At 39.1% G+C, this 26,227-nt stretch overlaps 1 protein-coding gene across 1 annotated transcript in view; it reads right to left on the bottom strand.

Moving 5' to 3' along the window:
* Positions 1–26,227, bottom strand: part of LOC126756282 (uncharacterized) — a 153,071-nt gene that overhangs the window by 76,482 nt on the left and 50,362 nt on the right. The window contains exon 2 of the mRNA XM_050469234.1: positions 10,505–13,600. Within this exon, the coding sequence (XP_050325191.1) occupies positions 10,505–13,017 (2,513 nt within the window). The 5' untranslated portion in view covers positions 13,018–13,600. The remainder of the gene's footprint in view (positions 1–10,504; positions 13,601–26,227) is intronic.

Below are 26,227 nucleotides of genomic sequence, written 5' to 3'. Positions count from 1 at the left end.
ACTAATGATATTGGAAAAATTTGACTGAGTATTTATGATTGTAATTTATGAAACTCCTTAATTGGTTTATGTGCTTGAAACAATTCTATTTATATGTAATTCTCCGAAGCCTATGTCGGCTATTTTAAAAGGCTCCTGCTTCATCGACCCCATATCATCAGAAATTATTTCATTTTGAAACTCACAAATACGCGTGCCTCAAGTGCACTCCAGCTCTCCCCGTTACCACCCGTCTGTGTAGGAATGCTTTGAACTCTTTATTATGCTATTAATCACCAAAAATTGCTGACTACAAAAACTGAAATTTCAACACACCAACTATTTGTGTTTCACATCAGTATTGTTTGTCATTGTCGCTGGTGATTGTGTTGGGGAATTCAAAAGTTCACTATTTACTGCTGCTGGAGTGCTGCGGTCATTGTCTATTCCAAGTGGGCAAGTGCAAATGGCAATGATGTAACAATATTATTCGATGCCTCCAAGCTATGGCAATTGCAAATGTTTACTTACCCTAACACAAATACAAACACTAACAGAAACGCAGACACAGACAGGCAGACGAGTTGCAATTACAAATGAAAGCACCCTGTGGGAAATAGGAGTAATAAGATCATAACAGAAGGCTGCTAAAGGCTTGGAAAACCTGTTTAAAAATTGTTGAATTGATATTGGTCATTTAGTCGTTTCTCTGTTCGCTTCTGCTTCTTGTTAAAAATTACAAGTAATTACAAAAAAAACCAAGAAGTTATCGGGTTGAATTCGTGCAAGAGTGAGAAGAGAGCTTGTTAAAGTGGTATAGCCGCTATCTTCAGATAATTTTGCTTCTTCTTTTTGCATATTTTAGATCAGTAATCGTCAGAGGACATGTCAGAGAAGGGTTGCACCACAAGTGCTGTTCGCTTGTTAGAGCATCTGGCATACTTTGTTCGATTCACGGGGCTTTACCAGTATGATATTTGCGCTTGCCATTCGATCAGCTGTTTGCCTTCTGTCTTTAAGCGCAAGACAAAATATGTTTTCAATTTTGTGGAATATTATTTTATTTACTCTTTTAGGCCCCACATAGCAATCAACGTAAACTACAACAACAGGAAACGGTAAAGAGAACCAAATGAAGAAAACTCCAAATTTCCAAGCAACAAATTTTCCTACAGGGTGACGCCGAGCTGCAACATGTAATTGCGAATTGTGATGTTTCGTTGTTGTTGTTGTTTGGCTATTGTCATACATTTTTATTGCCTGCGCTGGCATCACTATTATCAGAGTTTTGTAAAACACAAATAACGAACAAATAAACAAAAATAGAATGCGAAATAAATGAACAATTGAAAATTGTGTGCAGCTGCAACAGCACAATTGTTGCAACAATGGTACGGAGAATGGCAATTGTCCATGCCAGAATGCTTATGTTGTTAGTGTCTTTTGGCACTAAAGCGGTTAATGTAAAATGCTCGGCGCTTGTGGGGATGCACTTGTATGCGGAGCTCCGAGTTGGTGCAATTGTCGCCACAGAAGAGTAAACAAGCGCATTTGCATGGCTTCTCAATCACATTTCGCCTCATTTCCTGTTCCCAAGCAAGCAGCTAACTTACATAAGATTATATGTGTGATTGTGTTTGTATGCAAAGTGAGTGCTGGCAATTAGAAACACTCGGCATTGGCTGTAAGAATCCGGTCTCGGAAGTTAACACCACTTCCGACTCAAGCATTTGTTCGGATGCTTTTGGTCGGTGGTTAGCAGGGAGGCGTTAGGAGGACAAGGACTAAGAAAATGGCGAATCGCATTATCAACTCGTTTAGAGTACATAATACTATTTGAAGTTGCTGTTTAGCTTGAATCAGTTTGTGGGCTTGACAAAATTACATCGAGTTAGATAAAGCTAGCAGGCTTTAAATAAAATATATGAAAATATTTTCGAAGAGTTGCTTTATCAATCCTTCGACAGCATAATATTGGACACACAATTAAAAGAGTTTCCATAAAAGCACTTGGTTTTGTTAGGTCAGTACCTTCGATTTCTCAAAAACTGAGGACAAGTTTGCGTATATGAAGGGTCTATCAACAAGAAAGCCGCCATGTTAAAATAAAATAAAACAATAAAATTTGGTCAAATTAGGATCTGTTTTTTTGTAATGCAGATAATTTTCTAATATTTATTATTTGAACAAAATGTCGCCCAAATGGCCACCAAGGGTCCATCATCAGCATCTAAGCACATACATGGTGATATCTTAAGCCAACTCAGTGTAAACGTCAATACATCAGACTACATTCGCCAAATGCTGGATTTCAATAGACACTTCCAGATAAGGACCCTATAGACGAGAATGGATAAGGCGCATAATAGAGGAGCAAGATACCATCTCAGCCTATACCGACGGGTCCAAAATGGACTGCGGAGTAGGCACGGGAGTATATTCCGATAATCTGGAGATTTCTCTCTCTATCCGTCTACCAAACTCGGGTAGCATCTTCCAAGCGGAAGTAATGGACACAGAGAAGGCCTGTAAAGCTCTATTGAATAACTACGAGAGGATACAAAAATCAACAATATACAACAATTGTCGTCGCCCATGGCTAACTCCAGCATAGTCCTTAACTGCAAGAAGGCACTGAGCTCACTAAAAGACAAGCTCCACCTAGACGTGATCTGGGTTCCCGGCCACAGGAATATTTTCGGCAACGTAAAAGCAGATGAGTTGGCAAAGGTAGGAACTTTCCTAAACGAATCCGAGGCGGAGTTAAGCCCGCTAGTATCGATCAGGCGAGGGCTCAATATACAATTTCAACAATGGGCAAACAACAGATGGATAAATATAACAAAATGCAATATAACTAAACAGATATATATGTATATATGACAAAAAATTAACTAACAACTTATTAAATAGGTCTAGGAAAAGTATATGCAAACTAACACTACCATAACAGGGCATTGGCTATATGGCAATTGGGTATGCCCTACAACAACATGTGCCGAGGCTGCGGAATAGCATGGAACAAGGAAACAATTTTCCACTTTCTCTGTGAATGTCCAGCCCCATCGTAGCTCCAACACAGAACACTTGGCATCCCTCAAGCACCAAACCTGGAATGGATGTCTACAAAAAGCATATCGCCATAACGAGAAGGTGAAACGTGATACCAATAATAAAAAGGTCTACGACTAGTGCTAATTGAGTCCGAAATACAACAGGTGGTAGGACCTACCTACAGCATCTGTGCTATAACACAACACACTGCAAAATTTCACACAAATTCATAAACAAGTATGACGGCCACAAGCTGTCAAAAATGTCACGCCATCAATATTGGTAGGAGCTGTACATACAATCAGAAAAACAGACAGACAGACGACAGAAGTGAAGACAGATGGCCATTTCTAAATCGACGCTCTAATCATTTATTTATAGATTTTTTGGCGTCTACGACAATTCCTTCTGGGTGTTACAAATTTCCTGGTAAACTTAATATAACCATTTCCGAGTACAACAAGGCTCAAAATCTTAAAAAGCTTTGCTTGACTGTATGTTCACAACTTTGGAGAGCAGAGAATCGAATAAGCAACTGATATAAGTGACATTTACTGGCAAAATAAATTAGAGGTAAGACATTCACATGTCCCCTATAATTAATAAATTTAATTTGTTTCCTAAACTTATTGTTGGGTACAATTCATGTACGTATGTATGTACTTCAGTGACCTAACACTTGGCACCAAGATTTTAATCAAGCGACCATATGAGCACAGTACAAACGCAGCTGAACAAATGCACAGAGAGGCTCGTACGCAAATTAAAGGCGAAAACATATTTGCCGCCTCGTTTGTAGTAAACTGAGAAATTAGTTAGAGAGGAGCTAAGCGTTTCAGCAAATGTACGCAATTTCGAGAAAAAGAGGCGCACCTCATTGCCGTAATCGCAGCAGGTTCCAAAGCAAGCAGAGTAAAGTGTAACCATATGCTGAAAGGTAACACGAGCTCGGCGCAAAGCAGCGGCGGAGGCAAGTGGGCACAGTGGTAAGGTGGCAAGGTGGCAAATTACAGGAAGCAAGAAATTCAATTTGCCAAAGACACAAGTGACAACAGTTGTTCAAACTTTTGTAACGCTTCACAAAGTCAGCAGTTCACAGTGCCAGCACTTTGCGCCGCAACACGCCCCTGCTCTGCTCTGCGTCCGCATATACACACTGAAACGCCTATCAATTTTCCAGCAACGCAGCAGCAGAACTTTTACACTTTTGCTGCACTCTGAACTTTCGCTCCGAGTATGCTGCAATCCAAACACACCAAAGGAAAATGAAAAAAACTGAAAAACAAATTGAAGGATTCATGCAGGGCGGCAGATGCAAATGCTCGCACGGAACTGGGTCGGCTGCAGCTTGTTGCATGGAAATGACGGTAGGCCACAAAGTATTCTAACAAATGGCTTAGTTTAGCTGTAAAGTTTGCGAAGAGCAGTAAAATTGTCTTGTTTGAACACACTTTCCTTGTTCCCCGAGACAATACAGATCAGGCATGCAGCTTCTCGAGCTGGCAGTTAACCACGAAAGTTGCTGGAATATATATGTGTGCCGAGTATCTTGCTGACTACCTCGTTTAAGCAACAGTAAATTTTCGCAAAATTAATGCCGTTAGAACATGCAAAGCCGTGAGAGTATTTTACAAAAGCAAACATATATGGTTGCATGTAAAGAGAGGGGATAAACCGTTTGCAGTTCTGTAGTTCGCACTCACTCCAGTCTAATTGCGCATATGTCCTCATGTAACGGTTGTTATGGTTTTAATTTGAGAAATACATTCGGAATTTTGACATTGCCGACCAAGGGTCGACCACTATTAATACCCACGATCCAGTGATGAGTGACACTCAGCCCCACAGCCGATGCGGCAGCGGCGAGCGGTGAAACAATTTGGGAAAAATCTAAAGAACGCACGGAATGCGTTGCCCACACACTTCTTCTTGTCGTTCTTGTGGTTATGTTCCTCAATATTTACATGCCTGCATATATCCACTTCCATTTTCCTTAACGGCACTGAGCTATTTTTGGGATGCGTGCGTTTGTACACAAACATATTGCATGTGATGTGCTCTTGGGACATATTTGGGGAATATTTGTGATGAATTTTTATTTTCAAATTTTCCGTACCGTGGCAAGACGTTTCCTTCAACTGTGCGTGAAATTGCGGTAACAACAAAAAAACATCACTCCTATTGATGTGGTTTCATTGCAAGGAATTGCATTATGATAATGGGCTGGCCTTTGATGTTGCCGCACGAACGGGGGACCAAAACGGAACGTATTAAAATGGAAACAAAATATCAAATGGCAAATCTGAATTCTAATGTTTGGTACAATAAACATAAAAGCGTACGAATCGCCTTATCTTTTGGACAAATCACGGAGAATGACAAATTCCACATTGCCATTGTTGTTGTGTTTTTTTTTCGAGCCGCCCGCTGCTGCTGAGCTTTGCATAGCTCTGATTTTTACGCCGTTTATCGCAAGACACGCACAAGTGCCCACAAAAGCCTTCGAATTCCAAAGCAACGCAACAGAAGGAGGAGGAAAATCTTAAATACACAAAAAAGAAGAAGGAAATAAATAAAAAGAAATTTTAAGCAAGTCCGCGCACATTGTGGGGCAGCTTTAAGCCGAGTTGGTCGAGATAAATTTAGATAATATTGAAAAATCTTTTAGAATTTTTTTGAAAATCTTTCATCTGTGTGGGGAGTTTGGTGGTGAAGCAGTTATTAACATGCCAAAAATAAAACTTTTCTTTAAGAATATTGCAAAGGGTAGACCTATGCTGCCCATAGTATCTGCATCAGCTGCCCGAATTTGGTTCTACTTAGTTAATTTGTTAAGCAAAATGGTGAATTTGAGGACCTAAACTTCCTTGAACTCGAAATATACATATCACTCCTACTGCTCTCATATGCTCTGATCCGGAAATATTTTTAATTTCTGTAAGCCAGTTATATGTATTTCAGAAGTACTACATAAATAAAGGCTGATCTATCTCCAAAGCGATACTTAGCAGGTTTTACAACTTTATGAGATGTCCGAATAGGGTGTGAGCGCTGAAGCCTTAAGGTGGAGATCGCTAAGTCCACAGTTTTTGTAATATTAGGTCCAACAAAGAGAAATCCATTATTGCTCCCATAGACAGCTTCAGTAATGAGTATATCGTGTTGTATAAGTATTACACAATATGAGGTTAGAAAAATAAGATTTTATACTAAACAAACTTTCAGACGGTTTTGCGATTGCTTTACGTAGTATTGTTTGAACACGCGTCAAAGATGAACACCATCATAAGAAAATAAGCAATGTTTTACAGTTTAACTGTGATAAAGGCCAAAACGCGAACCAAGTGACTGAAAATGTGAGGAGTCAATCATGTACCGGTAATTTGAATGACAAAGATGCACCATGCTCTGGAAGACTAATTTCCGAAAGCATCGATAAAACAAAGGAAATTGTAAAAAAAAAGCTTGATATATGAGTATCACACGAGTTGATGCAAAACACCACATGCATCGAGTTTTCATCTAGAAATCACTACTGCATAGCAATGAGATGGATAAATTCATGAGCGGGTTGTCACATGTGATGAAAAGTGAGTCACTTATGACAAAGTCAAGCAATAACGGTAGCCAAACCAGGATTGACTGTTAGTCATCTATTGTAATCTACCACCAATTTCATAATTTGCACCTGAACCATCAACAATTTGAACGCCTAGGGTAAACAATTTCCCAACAGTGGTCACCTTTGGCGAATAGTCGAGGAATTGTTTTTCATCAGCATAACGCTGAACCACACACATCGATAGTGACTCGGAAAAACCAATGTCAGCTTGGTTGGAGCATTATATGGAGAATGATTTTGCTTGTGAGAAATTCGCCACAAGGAAAGCATAAGAAAATCGGCTCTCCCAGGTTTTTGCCAATAGGGACGAGGGTGTCTTTGAGATTTGTGGCGTTATGAAATAACCTTCAAAATTCTAATTAGCGAGTATAATAATGTATATTTCATCTAAATTGCATAATAAATATTTTTCATAATTTTATGTTAAGTATTTGTTATTCTGTTGGAAAATATCCTATTTAGTTCATCAGTTGCAAGTGCCATAGTAAAATTATCAAAGTATCTGTCACGTGAATTTTTCTTCAATAGAAGTGCCAACATCAATGCCAGACGCGAAAGTGAGTAAAATGCTTTGCTTCCTAGGAGTGCATCTCCGGATCCTACGCAAATGTTTCTAAGCTTGTATTTTCTTTTCAGAAATATATTTGGATAATATGCTCACCATATAAAAAGCCGAGTGTATCAACGGTAGGGAGTTTATGATGCGAAAACTAAGATTCTTCAGTAAAAGTAAAAAAATTAACAGAAAAATTGTGAAGACTATATCGAAGTTACGAAAAAGGCTTTAGTTTAGTACCGTAAAGTGTTATGAGAATATATAAAAATGAAATCTGAAAAAATTCATCAATCTAAAGCGACTGTATTCATAGGTGTCTCATTCAATTTCAAATGAAAGAACATTTTATTTGAAACATCAGAAATCTTTGAAATTAGATATCATCTTCAATTTCATTAGATTTTTGCGATCTTCTTTTGTTCAGAAAAGGGAGTCTATTTGAATATACTTTCGGTGCATTTTTTTATTTTCAGGATTTTTAATTTTAGTTTTAATTTTGAAAAACTAATTTAATATTTAATCCATTTAAATACAAAATTCGTCACACGTTGTTTGTCCGCGATGAACTCCTAAACTACCGATTTTACCAAAATTTAGCACACTGTGTCCAGTTTGAGGCAACTGAGAAGATAGGATAGTCAAAACATATCAAAAATAATAAATATTAAATGGACGCTCTATTAAGCGGACATCTCCATTAACATATTGACCGGCCCCACAATTTGTTGATATTCAGTACAATCTATTAAGCGGACAACTCTAATAACTGGACAGAAAGGCTGGTTTATGCACTCTGTGCCGCTCGGAGAACTCTACTCCATTTCAAAGTTAAATTTCATATTTTATTGCAACATAAAGAGTTGTGTACTTCGGTAACGTAATAAGAAAGCAGAAACGATAAGGATTAATGTGACAATGCATATAACAGCTCATCATTACTCAAGATTGCCTGCGTTGTAAATATCTTTTTAAACTATTGGGGTACTCACAACGTGTCATAAAGCATCGTAAAATCATAAAATCATAAATTTGTATACTAGTTTAAAAAATTTGTTGTTGGATTGCATACTAAAATACGCTTACGCAAATAGTTGTACAACTCTGAACGCTATGTTTTCGGATCGTTATAACTTATACCTTTATGAGACTATGTGAAACTCCTAAGTACTATATGTATACCATAATCACAAATTCATTCGAAACCCAAATTCGAACGGCTATCAATCGTGTATTTTATAAGCTTGCCAGCTTTGGAAATAATCAGTGAGCACAAGTTTGCCGAAAGCTGATATAAAAATGCTGAAAACACAGCAATACATGCACACTTGTTGTTCAGCTACGTGGAACAGATTTCAAATATTTTATAGTTATAATATCTCCTATAAAATATCCCGCATTTTTACTTTAAAACTTTTGTGCAACTTTTTCGGGTAGCATGTCTTCTTTGGCGCAAGTGTGCGGTCTAACCAAAAATGAAATCAAAACTTTGCTTGAACTTCGAACACACACACATGCGGACACACGTTAACCGCTGGAACCTCTCGGTTTGGCTGCGACGGCGGGGAAGCAGATAGCACCAAATTGGATAACGACTGACGATGGGATAACTTTCGCTTGCCTCTTCTGCGTTGCGCATTTATTGACAGGGTTATCACCGTCTTGCTGTTGTAGTTGTCTTTATGTGTATATACTTGTATGTATATATACGCTTCGACAACAATTACTCTACTCATACACAAAAATATTGCCAGCTAAGCGCAGCGTATTTGAAAACTCAGAACTATTTCCATGGGGTTATAAAGATATTTCGCTTTTATATGTGTGCAATTGCTTATATATGTATGTTCATATGTGGACTTGTAAATACAATGTACAACATTAACCATGCACACATGTCTTAAGTTTGGGCAACTTTTTGCCCTTTCGCTATTAGATAGCGAACACGAGCTGCTTCAAAGTTGCCTCAAATATCCTTGAAATGTCAAATATTGTCGGACAGCTACCGACATATACACACACACGTGTACACACCCCCGGACCTTTCTTCCCCCTACCAATCATCAAGTGTGCCGACTTGGCGGTCAGTGGACAGAATATCACTGCGCTCCACTCCCTTAATTCGACGTTTTTATTTCCTCATATCAGCAGATAAGCTTCCAAGGATTGTCAGTCAGCTTGACTGCTATTCCTTTTTCTCCACTTTTTTCTAAAGATACGCCTGCAGCAAGGACTGCATGCGCAGATAGTTACAGTAATTTTCAGAAATCAATTTTGGTTTTTGCTTTTGTATTTATCACTTGTTATTTTGCTAATTTATGTAGCATTTGAGTTTGTTCAAAAAGACTTTTTTATTAATGGAAAAAGCGCAAATTCTTAAATTGTCTGATTTCTAGGAGAGATTAACTTTTATATGTTTATCCAAACCTTGATAAAAATACTCTCTTAAAGCTTATATATTTGCTCATAAAATAAAAGCCTATTTCTTCCCAAAGAGCGTGCTAAGTATATCACACATCTTTGCTGAGTTTCCCCAGAACAATTTGTACTCTAGAAAATAATACTTCTTAGAAAGATGCGAAACTTTATTGCTTCGACAAAAATGGCCCCCACTCAAAATGATTTTCGTCAATTGCTGAAGCACTCTAACTAGCGGTAACTCTCTTAGTCTCTTTAGTATTTCCTCTGCTTATCTACAAACAATGGTTTCACATTACATAACCATTAGGGTCAATATTTGTGTACTCCCATGTTCCTGAACAGCTGGCAGTAGAATTTTTAAACTCTCAACGGCTTGTTTGCTCTTCATTTTCCATTATTTGCTTTTCATTCTTCTTCGTTTACACTTCACATTGCGAGGGCCTATTTGGGAATTTTTAATTTCCTTTTCAATGTTTATTGCTTATTGATTGGTTTACGTTCGTTATCTCAAAAGAGAAGGGTGTCATTCCTTTTTAACTTCAATTTTTGGTTTGCACTTTGAAGCGCTCGTAATTAATTCTGAAGAGCGTAAGTAATTTAAGGAATTCTTTAGTGAACAAAAAAAAATAAATAAAACAAATGAGATTCGAATTTGTTTCCTTACGAACTTAAATTTTCTATTTTGCGCAAAAATATAACAAATTACCAATTTTAGTATCAATTATACCTTAAAACCTGGCACTAATCCACACATTGCCTATATTTATTCGTAAATACCAAAAAGCTGCCTTATTCCTTTCAGCAATATATTCACAAATTGCAAACCTATTTCACATATCGTCACTCAAATATGCACTCTTTGCCTCTGTACTCACCTGGTCAACATGTTCGCCCGATTCACCGCCACTTCGGCTTCAACACGAAAGCGATCCTGCGCGTAACGATCGACCACGCCTTCGCCTAAATTTAACGACGTACCCGCCTCACAATTGGCACCGAGCAAATGTTGTGTTTCAACGATTTGCAAGAACTTCGTAACGACATCGCGACCGCGCATCAGGTTTCGTCGATTATTACGCGATATCTCGTCCCAATCGTAAATCTCATCTTCGTTTGCCGCATCTACCACACCGGCCAAGAACCGATTCGTTTCATCGTCTTCACCGTTATCCGTTTCGTTACCATCCTCTTCACTACCATTTACGTCCGCACTCACATCACCCGTATTACTCACTGGAAAACCGTGTGCATTACGATTATCCATATGGCCGTCGTCCATTGTTATATCGTCAGCATTCTCTAGCACAACATTTTCGAAATTAATCTCTTCAATCTCGAAAGACTGCTGTCGGTCCAAGCCAACGCCACCGACACTCGTGCTTGCCAACTGATTGGGCTCTTGCGAAAAATTACTGTTTAACCAGATGGCATCTCGGTCCTCAGCTCCACTTCGAATGGGTTCCAAAGTGCTTAAAGTTTCATTGTCTTCATCAGCAAATGGTGCCGTCTCGTTGCTGACATCTGTGCTTTGGAACTGCGACACCTCAATTGCGCCATGCGCCTCATGCGAGTAAACAAGGTCTTCGGGTTTCGAAGCGGCTATCTTCGTATTAACAGAGTCATGCACATTTAAACTGTCTCGCCATGCCGCGCCACCGCCAGCATCATGCCACGCGCTTCGCTCGTTTGTGGCAATTTCATTTTGGTGCGCCACAGACTGAGTCTGATTTTTCCACTTCCTTATGGTTGCGAGTTTCGATTGCACAAAATCTTTTGTGGCAATTGTCGGCAGCAACGTTAGTTTTGTTGGTGTTACTGTTTTCTGTACGAGTTGCAATTTCGTTGTTACCTTTTTTGGCTCCATAGGAGCGCTTGTAATGGTCTCCACAAAAGCACCGTCGTTAAGCATTTTGGTGACTAGTTCATTTGCTGCACCACTCAAAAGTGTAGGTGATGTTGAAACCTGCTCAGTGAGCTCAGCACTTTCTGCGACTCTTGTGGTTACATAGCTTGAGGTTGTCGTCATGTATTCGTCGCTTTGGTAGACATCCTCCATGGAGTTCACGGAGATATCTAATTCGTCTGCTAATTGCAAAACCTCATTCAATGCACCGTCACTGTCGCTGGTGCCATCTATGTCGGATGTCAATATGTTATCGCTAGCGTCTTCACTTCCGTCGACGCTGTTATTGGCCATGTCTTCGTCATTGGTTTCATCACTAGCGTCCTCATTACCAGCCGTGCCATTATCGCTATCCGCGTCTTGTTCATCACTGCGACTGCTGAAATCTCTTACTCCGTCCGCATCTTCATCATCGGCGGCAGTTTCATCTACGCTGCTGTTCACAGCGTCACTGTCGGCATTGTCCTCCACACTGTCATCATCCTGCATGTCTGTCTCGTCTGCATCACTATCTTGACCATTTAGTAGTTCCATATCCATTGGCCTACCCTGTAGCTGCTCGGCGGTCATGAGGCTGCGATGATGGCTCTTCGATGTCTTCACACCGAGACCCTTGTCCGCACTATTGCGTATGCTTTCCATTATCTTCTTCATATGCAGTTTGCGTATGCGATGTGTCACCGGCGCTTCGCTAGTGGCAAGTCCACCAGGACCAGCATCTGGCGTGTCGGTGGTTTTCGCAGCTTGGTGGGAATAATCCAGCGATATGTGCGATGTTTCAGTGTGTTTTCGTTTAATAGCTGAATGCAGTGCCGCGGTGGCAATTGCATGTGACCGCTTTTCGGGCATTGCATGTGTGGCTGGTTTTACTCGCTGCGCTGGGTTAATTTCCGCCGAGCTTATCAAAGAGCCATTCGCATCCGAGTTTCGCCAATAATCACTGCCGAATAAATGTCCATTGCCCGTTTGTATGCTACTGTCCGCACCGATGCTCCAAAGTCCACCTAACCGACTTTGGTTTTCGTTGAGTTGTTGAGCTGTCATCCTGCTCTGGCGCACAGTCAGATTGTACGCAATGCTTTCTACAGCTCCGGACATCAACTGATTATCATAGTCGCTGGCTATAATGTCACCGCTTGTTGCATCCGCGGCGTTTTGGGACGTATTTGCGGTGATACTCCTTCCGCCCGCACCTTGTAGTCGGATGTTTACGGCTGCTTTGGCATTATCGTTTCCTGCTGGCGTGTTTTGTGGTCGCATGGCCCAAAGGAGATGCTCCTTCTCGTTGGAGTGTCGCACCTTGGAGCGTCCGTGTCGGATGTTATATAGGTCAGTGTGCTCGGAGCTCACTTCCGCCTCGGCGGACTGCAGCACTGCGGTGGACGCGGCAACACCAGCATCCGCATGCAAATTGAAGTCAGAGCATGTTTGCAACAACAACATCAGCAATACCAACGGCCGCTGGTAAGCTGTGCGAGTCCACATCGTTTTGCTGATTACTATTTGGAATGTATCCACTAATTATTTAATGTTACAGCTTGTAGATTCTATTTGTACGTTTGTGAGGGGGAATCTCAATTGATGGAAGCGCGAGGTTTCTAACGCTTCACTTTCTCGCAGTCCGCTTTAGAGCGCCGCTCCTTTGATTTTCTGCTTTGACTTATATGCCTCAGTCGGCTTTGTGGTTGGCTTTACTGGCGCTATTTCCACTATCTCTTTCGCCCGCGTTTAATGCGCACTTTCTTCTTTAATACTTTTAATGGCGCACTTAATTGATACAATAACAAATCCAATGAGTGCTTAATTGCTCTTGTCTCGGTCTCATCTGCTGCTGGCGTCATCATTTCGCGAGCGCGGCAGAAGTGGCATCATCGTTGCCTGATGTGTTGACACTATGTGGTCAGGGTTCATGGATGCCTTGTTCATGGCACATCAATTGCGTAAATTAAATTCTGGATAATCGGCTATTAAACGCCAATCGTTTGCCAGCAGTCGAGCAATCGCGTTAGGGAGTGCAGGACTGTGGGAATTGTGTGCTGGCAATAAGAGCTGGAACTCAGTTACGGATCTGCAAAATAAAATAAAATTGTAGTTTAAAGTAATTCGTATACAATATCTGAACTGAGGCTTTGTATAAAATTAAATGGTCAAACTTATTTCGCACGATATTAAATACACTTGATATTGATAATTACACCGTAAAACATCGGTTGAGCTGTTCAAACTTAAATGATTTTTATTGTTGATAATTATTCAGCGTAAAGTCGAATCAGGTTTCAGCTTCGCTGAAAGTAATACCAAAAGTCTCAGTAAATTCGATTTCCGGATTTTAAATTGATTTTTGGACCATTATTAAGGTAATTAATTAATATTATTCATTAGATTCTTCGGTTATTCACCATGAAATTGTCGAAGCTAAAGGTGAAAAGGTTAAAACTTATGGAAATTTTGACAAAATTTTAAGAAGGTAATCAAAACTATAATAATAAAATAATTTAGGGGGAATACCTTAAATTATGATCTGTATATATTTGACATACGTATCTCAAATTTCAAATGACAAATTTAAAATTTATAAAGCTTAGAGAAGTCTTGATACATAGCGATACAAGACAGAGTACCAACACCTAGTGCAGCAGTAGTAGTTAGACTTCAGAATGACAGCGCTTGTCGTGAATTTCAACAGGCTCTGCGACCTCACTACCTTCTACTCTTCAAGTGTACTCTGCTCATTTAGGACCAAAGGCTTGAAGCGTTGTCTTAACAATGCGGAAGAATTGTACAAAATATGCTCTATTCTTTCATAAATTTTCCAGCAGTGCTCTGCCATCAGACTGTATTCAGTGAGCATTCGGACAATATTTCTATAGTCCCTTCTATTGATTGCTAGTAAGAATTCGTGAACAAACGCTTTATACATGACTTTTGCAGTTATGCAAATGCCATGCTCCTGACTAGACCCTTATATAAGTATGTAGATGTATGAGTTTACCATTTTCGGTTACATTTAAAAATGACAGCTGTACAAAACTCTTGGCAATCTCGTCTCCTATATCATTAGCTTCGATGGCTTTGTGACCTGACATCCAGTAGAAGTTAAGTCGCTTGGTTCTGAAAAATTGAGTAATTGTCTTGATTGCTGTTTGACTGGCCATGTAACGGGCCCTATGAAAGTGTTTTTTAAATAAAACGAAAAAGGTTTGGGATATCAATGAATTCTTTATTCCTGTCAAAGTATATTCGTTGCCATAATATATGGAACTCGATTTCTTTGGTATGGTCATCACGGGCACGCTTGCAGAATTCCAAACGCTGAACCCAATTTTCGACGGTTTTCAAGTATAAATCGGCCGATACTGGTGAAATTTCACTTTCGATATTCATACGTAGTTCATCAACTGTCGCTGGGGTAACCTTTAGAGCTTCCATTAAATTGGCTTCCGATATATACATGGATTTCAGTATACCTTCCCGTCACACCCTAGCATTTTTGCACAATTTCTTTCAATTAAAAAGGGTCGATCTCTTTTTTCTAAGCTCTATAGATCACACCATAATCACTACTATTCCCTCGTGCAATTTAGGCATAGTACGTCGAATTTTCAAATAAAGTCCAATCACTAGTAGAGATTGAAAGTTAGAATGCTTATTATCCTGCTGGAAATGACTAAGACAACATCTCATATATTCCACGTGACCTGAATAATCCAGTTATTTTTAGAATCCTCTATAGAGTTATATCTCCACAGAAAAAGAAATATATAAATTCTGTATACTTCTTGTGTGTTGAATAAAGACTTTTTACTTTCCAAAAATCGTCTCCAAATTATCCAAAATGGTGATAAAGAAAGAACGTTACAAAAGGCTTACATATTTAATTAAGAACAGAGACTTACAGTGATGAGAGAATAGAAACAGACGTTAATTACTTGAGTAAAAACCAAACTAAATTCATAAATCAATTTATTTTGTTTAACCAAAATACACAGTCTCCTAAATTATTAAACAAAGCATAAGCGAGAAGGTTCAAAAATGGCTATCTTTTGTTCTGTTGTCCCACAAAAAGGATATCACACCTTTTCGTCACACATATCAAAGCACACGACTAATCACTGCGGTCTCGCTGCTTTATTTGAATAAGCTACGCAACACCCGCTGAGGCGAAATAATATTTCTCAATTACACTTACGCAACTCATAAAATTCCGACACACTTGAGATTCGGTTAATCCGAAATGCGGCAGAGTTGTTTATTTGTTCAAGCGCCACAATTAAGGCGCCATAAAGCAAAGTAGGCATTCACTAAATGCTTGAGAATGCATCATACAAGCAGTCATGTGTGTGTGTGTGCATATGTACGCGTGTAAGTTCAGCACTCGTTTCCGAAAAGTTTGAAAACAACGAGGCGAATTCCTATAGAAATGGGAAACGGCAACAAACAAGCAAGGAGCAGCGAGAAAAGTTACGCGCGCAACATACAAGAGCACGTGCACGCTTAAGCGCTTATGAGCGTTTTCGTTTCTTTGGATATTTATGAATACTTATGAGTGTAGCCAGGCCCAACGCCTGCACAAGCACAAGCATGCCCGTATCGAGTGCATACAAGAGGCTTGAATATGCTAAATTGTGTGGTAAAGCGGAAATTTTTAATTGCTGCTTAAAGGCAATGGGCAAGAAAAGTGCGCACGCTCCGCTGCTGAAGAAAAGCACAACGTGAATGACGAGGCAAAGTGACTGGCAAAGTGGCAGGCATCCTTGTATACATATGCGAAAGTGGGCTTAATACAACAATCGCTAAGTGTGTAAGGGAGGGAGTGTGGGAATGCGGATGAGAGCGCGTAAGTAAAGTTCAGTGGGCGTGCGACTTCAATGTCAGCGCGTCGCGGCAGTTGTTGCAAGCGGCGCTCCAACATTAACTTTCACACTTCGCGACTCTAACAAAAGCGAACATGCACTGTGTGTTCAGCTGCGTAATTACCAAGCGGTATGTGCTGCTGCCTCACACATGTGCGCACTTATATGAGGATATGCAAGCGATTTGATTGCCTGGTTGCCACCTTCTGTTTACGGATCTTATGAAACTGATGCCAACACAAACACTGTGAGGCGATCTTTAGGGGTAATCAAAATGGAGATAGTAACATATTCACTTTCGGGACAGCGTCAGCTTTCACGCTCAACAAAATGCATGTCAGGCTATCAAAATCCGCATAATAACGCATATTAGAGTGCTAAGACATATTGGCGTTAGCCCGAACAGTCAGCAGCGTGCCTTGGTTTCTTGATTTTGCGCAGCTGCAGAGTTGTTGCATTGGCCCAGGGCACCATGTGGCATGTTGCGCTGCTTATCACCCGTGTGAAAGTTCGTGGAGACGGCGCATGCATTATTTGTTAGCGCGCCATCTGCCACTGATGCCTGTGTTGGCTCAATAATTACACTCACATCAATTCACGCCATGTCAGGCTGTTGCTGTCGTATCGCAACTCCCATTAACATAAATTTGACAAACCGTCTCGGTTCCAACGCAGTCCAATCTGTCTGCGAACCAAGCGGATCTGCAATATAGTGACAGAGGGTGAAAAGAGAAGGGGCGGCAGCGCAGCAATATTAATTTGCATATGCGGCGTCCCTTAGAAGCAGATCGGGTGTGCTTAGCGATGAAAATGAGATGTAGTGCGAAATTAGACGGGCGCCTTGTAGTGGTCCACCATGACGGTGACAGGTGCGCGTTGTATTGAGATATACGGTGTTATAAACAATAAGTTGCAATGCCCTTCTGAATAGGTCTTTAAGATATACTAAATGTACGCCAACAAAAGCAGAGCATCGCGAATTGAGTGCTGAAAGTCCGATTTTGAAACTGAAACGACCAAAACATATAATTGAGGGAATATATAGAATTTGTGGTTGTGGAGTATATTATGACATTGTACAAGATGTTTTTCTTTGAACAAGTATTCAGTTCGACAGTAGGGAATAAACCATTTATATACTATTTCTATACCAAGCCCCTTATATCGATATTATAGTATCCAGTAAACTCTGTCACTAACTTTTTTTTGATTTAATATACACCAAAAATATCTAATGTACGCCTGGCCCGAAATAAGCCCATCTTTAGCAGTTGAGTACATCTTCTTATTTATTTGTCATCGTAAACACTGCACCATATAGCAGGACGGGATTATAGTGACTTATAGAGTTTGGTTTTTGTTCGTCGAAACAGTGCGCCAGTCGTTTCTTAGTTTTAAAGGTAAATTTAGCGCGTAATAATTCCATATCAAATTCAGACATCGCGGCATAAAGGCAGCTCTTTTCGTGCTGTCTTTTCCGAAATTTGGATTTAGAGAGCAGGAGTGCAAGTCGACTAGAAAATAGTGGCTGTCTGTTATGATTGCAGCTTTTTGACGTTGAACCTTCCTTGCGTTTTTAGCTGCTAAGAGGCGAGCGCGTATCTTGGCTGCAAGAAGATAGTGGTCCGAGTCGATGTTAAGACTTCGGAGTGTACGCACGTCTAAAACACTGGAGCCATGTCTTCCGTCTATAACAATATGGTCGATCTGGTTGGTGGCTTTTCGATCCGGAGACAGCCAGGTAGCTTGATGAATTCTTTTGTACTGGATTATAGTGCTACAGATAACCATATTTCGGGCCACGTGGAAGTTGATCAACCTCAACCCATTTGGAGATGTTTCATCGTGTAGGCTGAATTTACTGACCGGCGTGCCAAATATACAGGCTTTGCCCACCCTGCCGTTTAAGTCGCGAAGCACTATTTTGACATCGTGGCGGGGGCAGCTCTCACAAGTGTGCTTCAAGCGCTCATAGAATTCAGCGTTGGTAGCATCGTTGAATAGTTACATACTCTTTCATTTTTACCAGCTTCTCAAAATTGAAACGGACTGGTATATTTCAAACACCTGCTCCTTGTGAGTCATAAATCAGTCTCTATTAATGACGATATAGCAGAGTATCTCATTATCACTTATGAATCGACTCAACACACTTTGGTTAAGGCTTTAGGTATGAAGCATTTGAATACTTGGTTCGCACTATAAGTTTTTACAAAAAGGACAAAAGGACGTCGAGTACATAAAGGTGCAAAATAGATGTTTGACTACAAAATATGTTTTCAAACGATAACTTCTTTTTCGGCATATTTGGACTTAACTAACATGCCCCGCATTTTCCGAAGGTAACCTAAACGTATATCTAAATAAAATAGTCTAATACAAAAATGTCAGAAAAATATTCTACTTCACTATTACCTGCTTTCTTCGATATTAGCCATGGTATATCGACTAATCTTTGCACAGTTGAAAAACAAGTGATTGCATAAAAAAATTAGAAACTGAACAATATATTTTACTTTACACAGCTCCAATTGATCTGTGGTTTGGAGCACTTCATTTAAGCCCAAAGTATTCTGAAAATTCAATAAAATATTTACATATCAATAACAAATGTATTTGCATGTACAGTCAGTCAGTCAAGTCAGTCCTTAAAAGCTCTTCGATTTCCAACCGTTTAATTCCATAACAGGTGCGTCCGTATTCAGTTGGGTATTTTCAAGCGTTTGCCATTGAGTGATGAGTACAATTTAAGTGTCACAACTCACATGCTGATGCACAATTCATTTATTGTTGTTGCTGCAAAGCATTACCACTTGTTTCGCAACACAACCACGCAAATGTAAGCACGAGTGTATGTGTGTTTGTTCGATTTATTGCCCTAACCTGATAGTGAGCTCTTCAACTCTTCGAATGGCCCCTGCCATTTAATAAATGTTTACTTAAAACGAATTGAACACTCTGATGCCAACCTGTATGTGTATTTGTTTGCTCATGTGTGTTTACTGTCCATTCTGTGTACACAAACGAACGTCCGTCCAATGAAAGAATAGCATAAATGGAATGCTCATGTGTTATTGCCTTCAGAAGTCATTTCGTTTTATATTACCTTCAGAGTCGATAATTTGAACTTGCCCCCACCCATACCAACAACACGTATACACACATTGCCAAGCACCTAGCAGCAATTGATAGTGGCCACTTTGCATTGCTTGGCATGCTCGTGCGTCCAAAAATATTTCCATTTTAATTAAGTTCAAGTCCTTTGGCTCCAGTACAGAGAGGGCATTTCATTACTTTCACTTTTACTTTTGTGATATTTAGCTTCAATTTGAAAGCCTTGGTTCTCTAGCTACTCAACGAAGTATTTAAGTCTTGGAAATCGCTCTTAGAAGAGCTTAAATTGTATCCTTGGGAAAGTTGTTGTTCTCTATCCAAATTCTCAACTAAAAGGAATATAGTCAAGCCTCCTTTTTTTACGTGTGCAATAAATTTTAGTTGGAAAACAGTTTTTGCTTTGAAATATTCCTGTCATCTCAATGAACTTTAAGGCTCAAGTCAGTAGCTAACACTTCAGGTTGAAGACAACTCTTTCCAGAGTGGAGACCCTCCAAAAGTTTTTAGCAGCTCCACATCAATACAAATATATGCCAGCTTTCATTGAATCATTCTCTGTAGTCGAATGGCATATAAACATCAATTTTCATTACTCATTCGCCATGGCAGCCTTGAAATGAATACCTTTTAGACATGCTTGGCTCACTTCACAAGCATTCGCTTACAAATTTTACTGATATTTTTCATCACATAACTAAATAATAATTTAATAAATCACATAAATTACGGTGAACAACGGTAAATACTATATATGTGTCATCACAATGCATAAATAATTTTTTCTCTTCTTCATTTTCCATATTTTCATGTGCTTTAAATTGGTTTGTTTCAATTATTACAATTCCAGTAAAAAATCGATCGGCTGAGCTATAATTATATAGCAATCTTTGCATTACGTGAATGCGGCAAGCCTGTTGACAAAAAGTTGGGAATTTCATTAAAATTCCGGCAATGTGCCACCGCATCTTTGCTTTGCTTTCTAGGCTCCACTCGCCCACAAAGAGAGCACCACACATATATCTGTGAAGCATTTATCGATGTCTTTGATGGCAACTTTGCACTAAGAAGTTACTTCACACGCATTAAATTTCCACGAATTCTCGTATAAATAATCCAAAATTTATTTTGAGCACAAAAGTTTTCCAAATATCCGAAAAATCCGCAAAACAATATGAATTGCTTAAGCATTAAATGGCAGGCACACACATTCAGCGCCGCAATGCGATTGCCCATCAGTGTGCGAGGAATTTTACAAGCGCGGTGAGCAGGCACGTCACTGCGCCAGCGCTTTGGTGGAGGCACAGTGAACGTTGGCGGACGAAAAGTGGGAAGCGTGATGTGGAATGATGACTTTTTGCTTCTATGATGATATTTTTGATTGATGCCACCACTGCGCGCTTGAATGAAGAATGATTCGCAGAGTTTTGATTATTATTCAAGACCCAAGCGCCACATTTGCATTGGCTGTGCGTAAAATCCGAGCTATTTTTAACTTTCTATCTAGAAATCTAAGGAAGTTGATTTCTTTATTGACTACAAATGAATTTCCAAGTTGAATAAGATTGAGAATAACGCGGATGTACTACAACGTAATCGGATTCAATGGCATACCAAATTAGTTCGAAAACGAATATTAGGGAAACTAAAGCAGTCAGTAATTATTTTGTAGGCTTATGCTCACGTGCTGAAATTCGTATCACTCGCATCACTCTCTCTTGCTGAGCTCTATAGAGCAATGCTTTGTTAGCTGCAATGGACTGTTGGCGCCAATGGCAGTGGCTCAGAAAAATGTCGCTCAAAAGGCTTGCCCAAGGACAATGCGAAACAGCTTTTGTACACCACTCTAAAGCAGTCTGCAGTTGCGCCTAATCTGGAGGCCGCCGGATTAACTATTACATTATGTTTCACTTGCCGCTTCACTTGATTATTTTTTCCTAAACGCTATTAGCTGCAGACGCATAACAAAAGCTTAGTTTAATGCGCAAGTGTCTGCTTCACTTGTGTAAATTGCTTTAATGATGTTGGCTGTGCTCACTCTACAGCGCACTGCGGCTGTTGATGGAGTAATATTAATATTAGTCACTCATACGCCACGGACGACGCATACTAAACAGTAAAGCTGCTTAGAAATTCCATCAAACTGAAGCACGCGCAGAGTACAACTAATAGCATTGTATATCTAAGCATAAATGCATACACACATTCTTTATGCATTGTAAAATTCCTCCATTTTCCCTAATTTAATTATAAGAAATTGGATTCGAAACTGGGTGACAATCATTTACAAGCTTTGAATATTTTCTAAGTGTTTTTTATTTACAAAAATTTTACATTAAATATTCTAAATATTAGTGCAACGCTCTGGCAGATTTAGAGTGGGGAAAGTTTCGCGCCCTGATAGAGAACCTGAAATAGATGCTGCATTCAGCACCATTTGTGATATGTTCGATTGATATATTCTCCGCGGTTTATCCTCCAAGTTTTCCATCATCAAAAAATTTATAACTGGAAAAAAAGGAAACAAGAAGCGAGAAAAGCAACTACAGCGTGAAACGATCGATATGGCAAAGACATCAAATATGATAGATACGCTGCTATGGAACATTTTCGACCAATTTTTTTCAGACACGAAAAAAAGAGCTGAAAGTTGACGAAAAAAAATCAAAAATATACGGCCGACAAACGCAACGTGAAAATGTTTGTTTAAGAACTTGCGAAGAATACTAAGGGTTTCAGTATAAATTACTGTGTTGCAATTGGCAGATTTGAAGACGTGCTTTCCTAGAGAAGTATTGGATAGATGTCAACAAAGTTTGCTGCTTCCAGAAAAAGTATGTACTTTGAAAACCAAAGAAATGGAAAATCTTATTGACTACTTTACATATAAGATTCAAAAGCCTTCAACGTCGTACCACGTTTGAAGACCAAAGGTAAATTTGATCACTGGCAGTGTCAAAATACAGAAGCAAAAGTCAAAAGACAAGAAGTTACCAAATACTGCATTGGAAACGTTGAAGAACTGCGATGTAGACCTATACCCCATAATTCATAGTTTTCTTCGCATATTCTGCACACTTCCTGTGACGAATGCGAGCTCTGAACGCTCCTTTTTGACACCTCGTCGCATGAAAACGTGCCTGGGAACGAACATGTTTCAAGATAGATTCATCGGCCTGTCGTTGCTGCACACGCATCATGACATTGAAGTCACTGCAGAAGAAGTTTTCGAAAACTGAAAACTTGACACACAACGTTTTGGTTTCTGAAATTTTTCAATTCAATACACTAACTGACTACAGTATTATACATTGCAATAAAGTATGTCACCCGCACGTCTACGATTTAGAATGTGTTTTTTTTTTTTAATTTAGTATGATTTGATATTAGAAGGTCAATTTGAAATATTTCCACCATGATATTAAACTGTATAAAGAGTACTATACTTAATATAATAACCTTCATGTTTCAAGTAAATTTTTATTTACCCCACAAAAAACGATTTCTGCATCCGGCCCTGTATTAGCACTAAAAAACAAAAATATGCATAGATATTGTCACTAAATTATGAAAGATCTGCACCAGAAACCCAAAAAGAGTTTTCAATTATTATTGTTCATAAAAATCTTATATTTTGAAATATTGAACTTTTATGTAGTCGATGCCATTCTTCTCTTCAATTTTTTTTTTCACAAGCCAAAACTGAAGAATATTCGCTCCAGAAAAAGTAGACTTCCTTAGTTTTCATAGAATTGAAAAACAATTCTTAAATTTTGAAGCTTCTCAATCATTCACCATTTCATTTATTAATTTATAACATGCTCATTGATTCGCCCATCTCATCATCATCAGAACAAACGTCAAAATCAAAGCTTATGACAAATATGCTTTCCATTAGCAGCGCTCTGTGCTATTGAGGCGGAGTCATATTAATTTTCCTTGAATTTTTAATTTTGAATACACTTGTAGTTGTATTTACGTTGCTTGAGTTATCAACTTACATCCAACGTTTGTTAAAATTTCCTTTATTTGTAAGAGTATTAAACGCTTTTCATTTTCTTTATGTTATGTGAAAATTAAATAAGTTGCTTTCATAATCGGAGACTCTTAAATGCTGGAATAATGATTGAAAATTCCAATGAATTCATTTAAATGTATTCTCTAAGTTTTAGATGAATATGTCTCTTAGTTGAAAGAAAAAGAAATACGCCAGCATTTTTTACATTTAATCGATGCCAAACATTTCTAATTTGCGTAGTCTTTTAAGTTTTTCTGTTATTACCTTCAAATGCCTATATCTATTCGTAGTTATGCTCTTTTACTCAGTACTCCTCTAGTATGAAATTCACTTAAAGTCAAACACTATGAATATTGGTACCTTTCTCTAATGAGGCTTCAAAAATGCTGCTAATGGTTAATGTAGCAAAGAAATTGGCAGTTTTAAGGAACTGAACTTATGCAAGCGACTAGAATTGTAAAAGACCATAAAAGCTATTTCCTTTTAGACGCAGCCAGAAAGTGTAGTATTAGCTTAATGGGCGCCGCACCACACAGAATTTAAGAAAGTCAATTTCACTTATTTACGAGCAGATATAAATAAAATTACACACCTGCTGGCGCAATTTGGTTAACAAATTGTAGTAATTCGCCCAGCAACAACACCTGAAATGCACAAGCGCACAGTTTTCGGATTTTTTCTCTAAGTTACTACGTAAGCTTAGAGTTATAATATGCAAAGCTTGGCAAATAAACTCTTGCTATTGCTTCTGCTAGTTGTTTATGTGTTGACTAACTGTGTTTGTAGTTGTTGTGAATAAAGTATTTGAGTTTGGCGCTAGGTGAAATACTTTGCAGCAAAGTTGGGCGGCAACACAAATAGAGGCATGCATACATACATATGCATATATATATATATAAGTATATATGTGTGTTATATATATATATGTGTTATCACAATGCATATGTATATATAATATACAAGTACATTTGCGCCGGCATTAGTGTGCTTGCTGCTGTAGGTGGCTTCCTTGAACCACCTCGCGCTGCTCCAGTCTAACTATTGCATGAGCAGGTACGTGTAGAAAATACTTTGGGAAAATGTGCTGCCAACGCACAGCAAAAGTATTTAAATAAGCACATGCACAACAAGCAGCTCAGCCTCTCATGACAGCAAGTGCTTCTGTGAGCGCACAACGTGGCGTATGAGCAACTTTCTCAGATGGAAATATCACAGAGCGCTTAACATCCTTAAATCGATTAAAGTAAGAGCAAATAATACACGGCAAAGTGCACACATAACTGTTGTCCTACACCAGTACAGTTAGATAACGCTTTTTGAATACCTGACGACTTATGTTATCTTAAATTTAATGCCACACTACAGCTGCTGAATTAAGGAAGATGCAATAAAATTATTTTAATTTGTTTGTTATGTAAGTCACCGCACCGAGCTCCACTACCACTGCATGCCAACTATTTGGAAAACAACAATTATTCTTATTGACATTCTCATCACGCCTTTCGGCACTCTTTGAGCTGAAACCCTCTGAAGCAACCGACGGCTTCTTGGCTTCCAGCAGCTGCTATTTTAAGTCATGCTGACTCACTTACTTAATTATCGCTAAACCGCCGCCAATTCACTCTTATCTGCCACTACCCAACTTTCCACAAACTAGAATTACTTAAATCACAGTGTCCCAGTTGCGCCAAGCACCGTTAATCAGTGCGAAAACTTTTCAATCTCTCCAAAGGCGCCGTGCAATTATCTAAGCAGCCTCCACTACCAACGATAGCGTTGAGTATAATGTTATGAAATTACTTGAATACAAAATGCTGCGCAACAATGACTTCTGTTGAGAAATTATCCTCGGCTACTTGCCACCTCAGGCACTCGCATCAACAGCTGCAACAGCCAAATTTATTATAATATTTTCATTACGCTTATTACCCGCCGCACACCTTGCCACACGCACAACAACAAATATTTACAAGAACAATGTTTGAGCCGTTTGCTTCGTTCTTCAGGGGCAGCCGCGTTGACTTGCGCCGATATCCGTCTAAATAGTACAACAATAACAAACAACATAAAACAAGTGAGAAATGATAGAATGAGTGCAGGCTTGGCAACAATTATTCCGCTAATGTTCTACATTAATTAATCATTTCACTTAAAGCTTCGTCTTGGCAGCAGCGCCGTAATGACTATAGTGCGATAAGATAGGGATTATGCAGAGAATAGCCGGCGCACCCTTTCTCTTTTTCAATTGCGCTAGTGGAAAGAAGCCGTTATACGCGCGCTTACTTAATCGAATGAAGAAATCTATGCCTGTCAGCAGCTGGGAATATCAGGCACAATATAGACTACTACGGTTATATGTATGTGCAAAAGCGATACATTACTGGAAAAAAGTAAAGAGAATTAAAAAAAAAAGCTTTATACACTTCACAGTTGCACTTTTTTTTAGCATAACGGGGTCTAAAAAGTCCTTTATCTTGATTTTGGGTCAGTTTTTATGTAGCGGACCGACGGTTCTAACGTATGAGCAGCTTTTTGGAGAGAAAAAGTATTGAGTGAAATTTTCAAATCGAAATCTCTTAAACTGTGAGACTACATTCAAATCTTCTCAGCAACCTCATTTTGGTTCCGCATCTTAAGCAAGGTGTCTATCTAATGGCCTTGACTAACATTATATTATGTTCGAGATTGGCTAAGGGATGCCCAGTCTCACTAT

The sequence above is a fragment of the Bactrocera neohumeralis genome, chromosome 4 (assembly GCF_024586455.1).
Source record: "Bactrocera neohumeralis isolate Rockhampton chromosome 4, APGP_CSIRO_Bneo_wtdbg2-racon-allhic-juicebox.fasta_v2, whole genome shotgun sequence".
NCBI lineage: Eukaryota > Metazoa > Arthropoda > Insecta > Diptera > Tephritidae > Bactrocera > Bactrocera neohumeralis.
The sequence above is the reverse complement of the archived record's forward strand: the minus strand, read 5'-3'. Positions and strand labels throughout refer to the sequence as shown.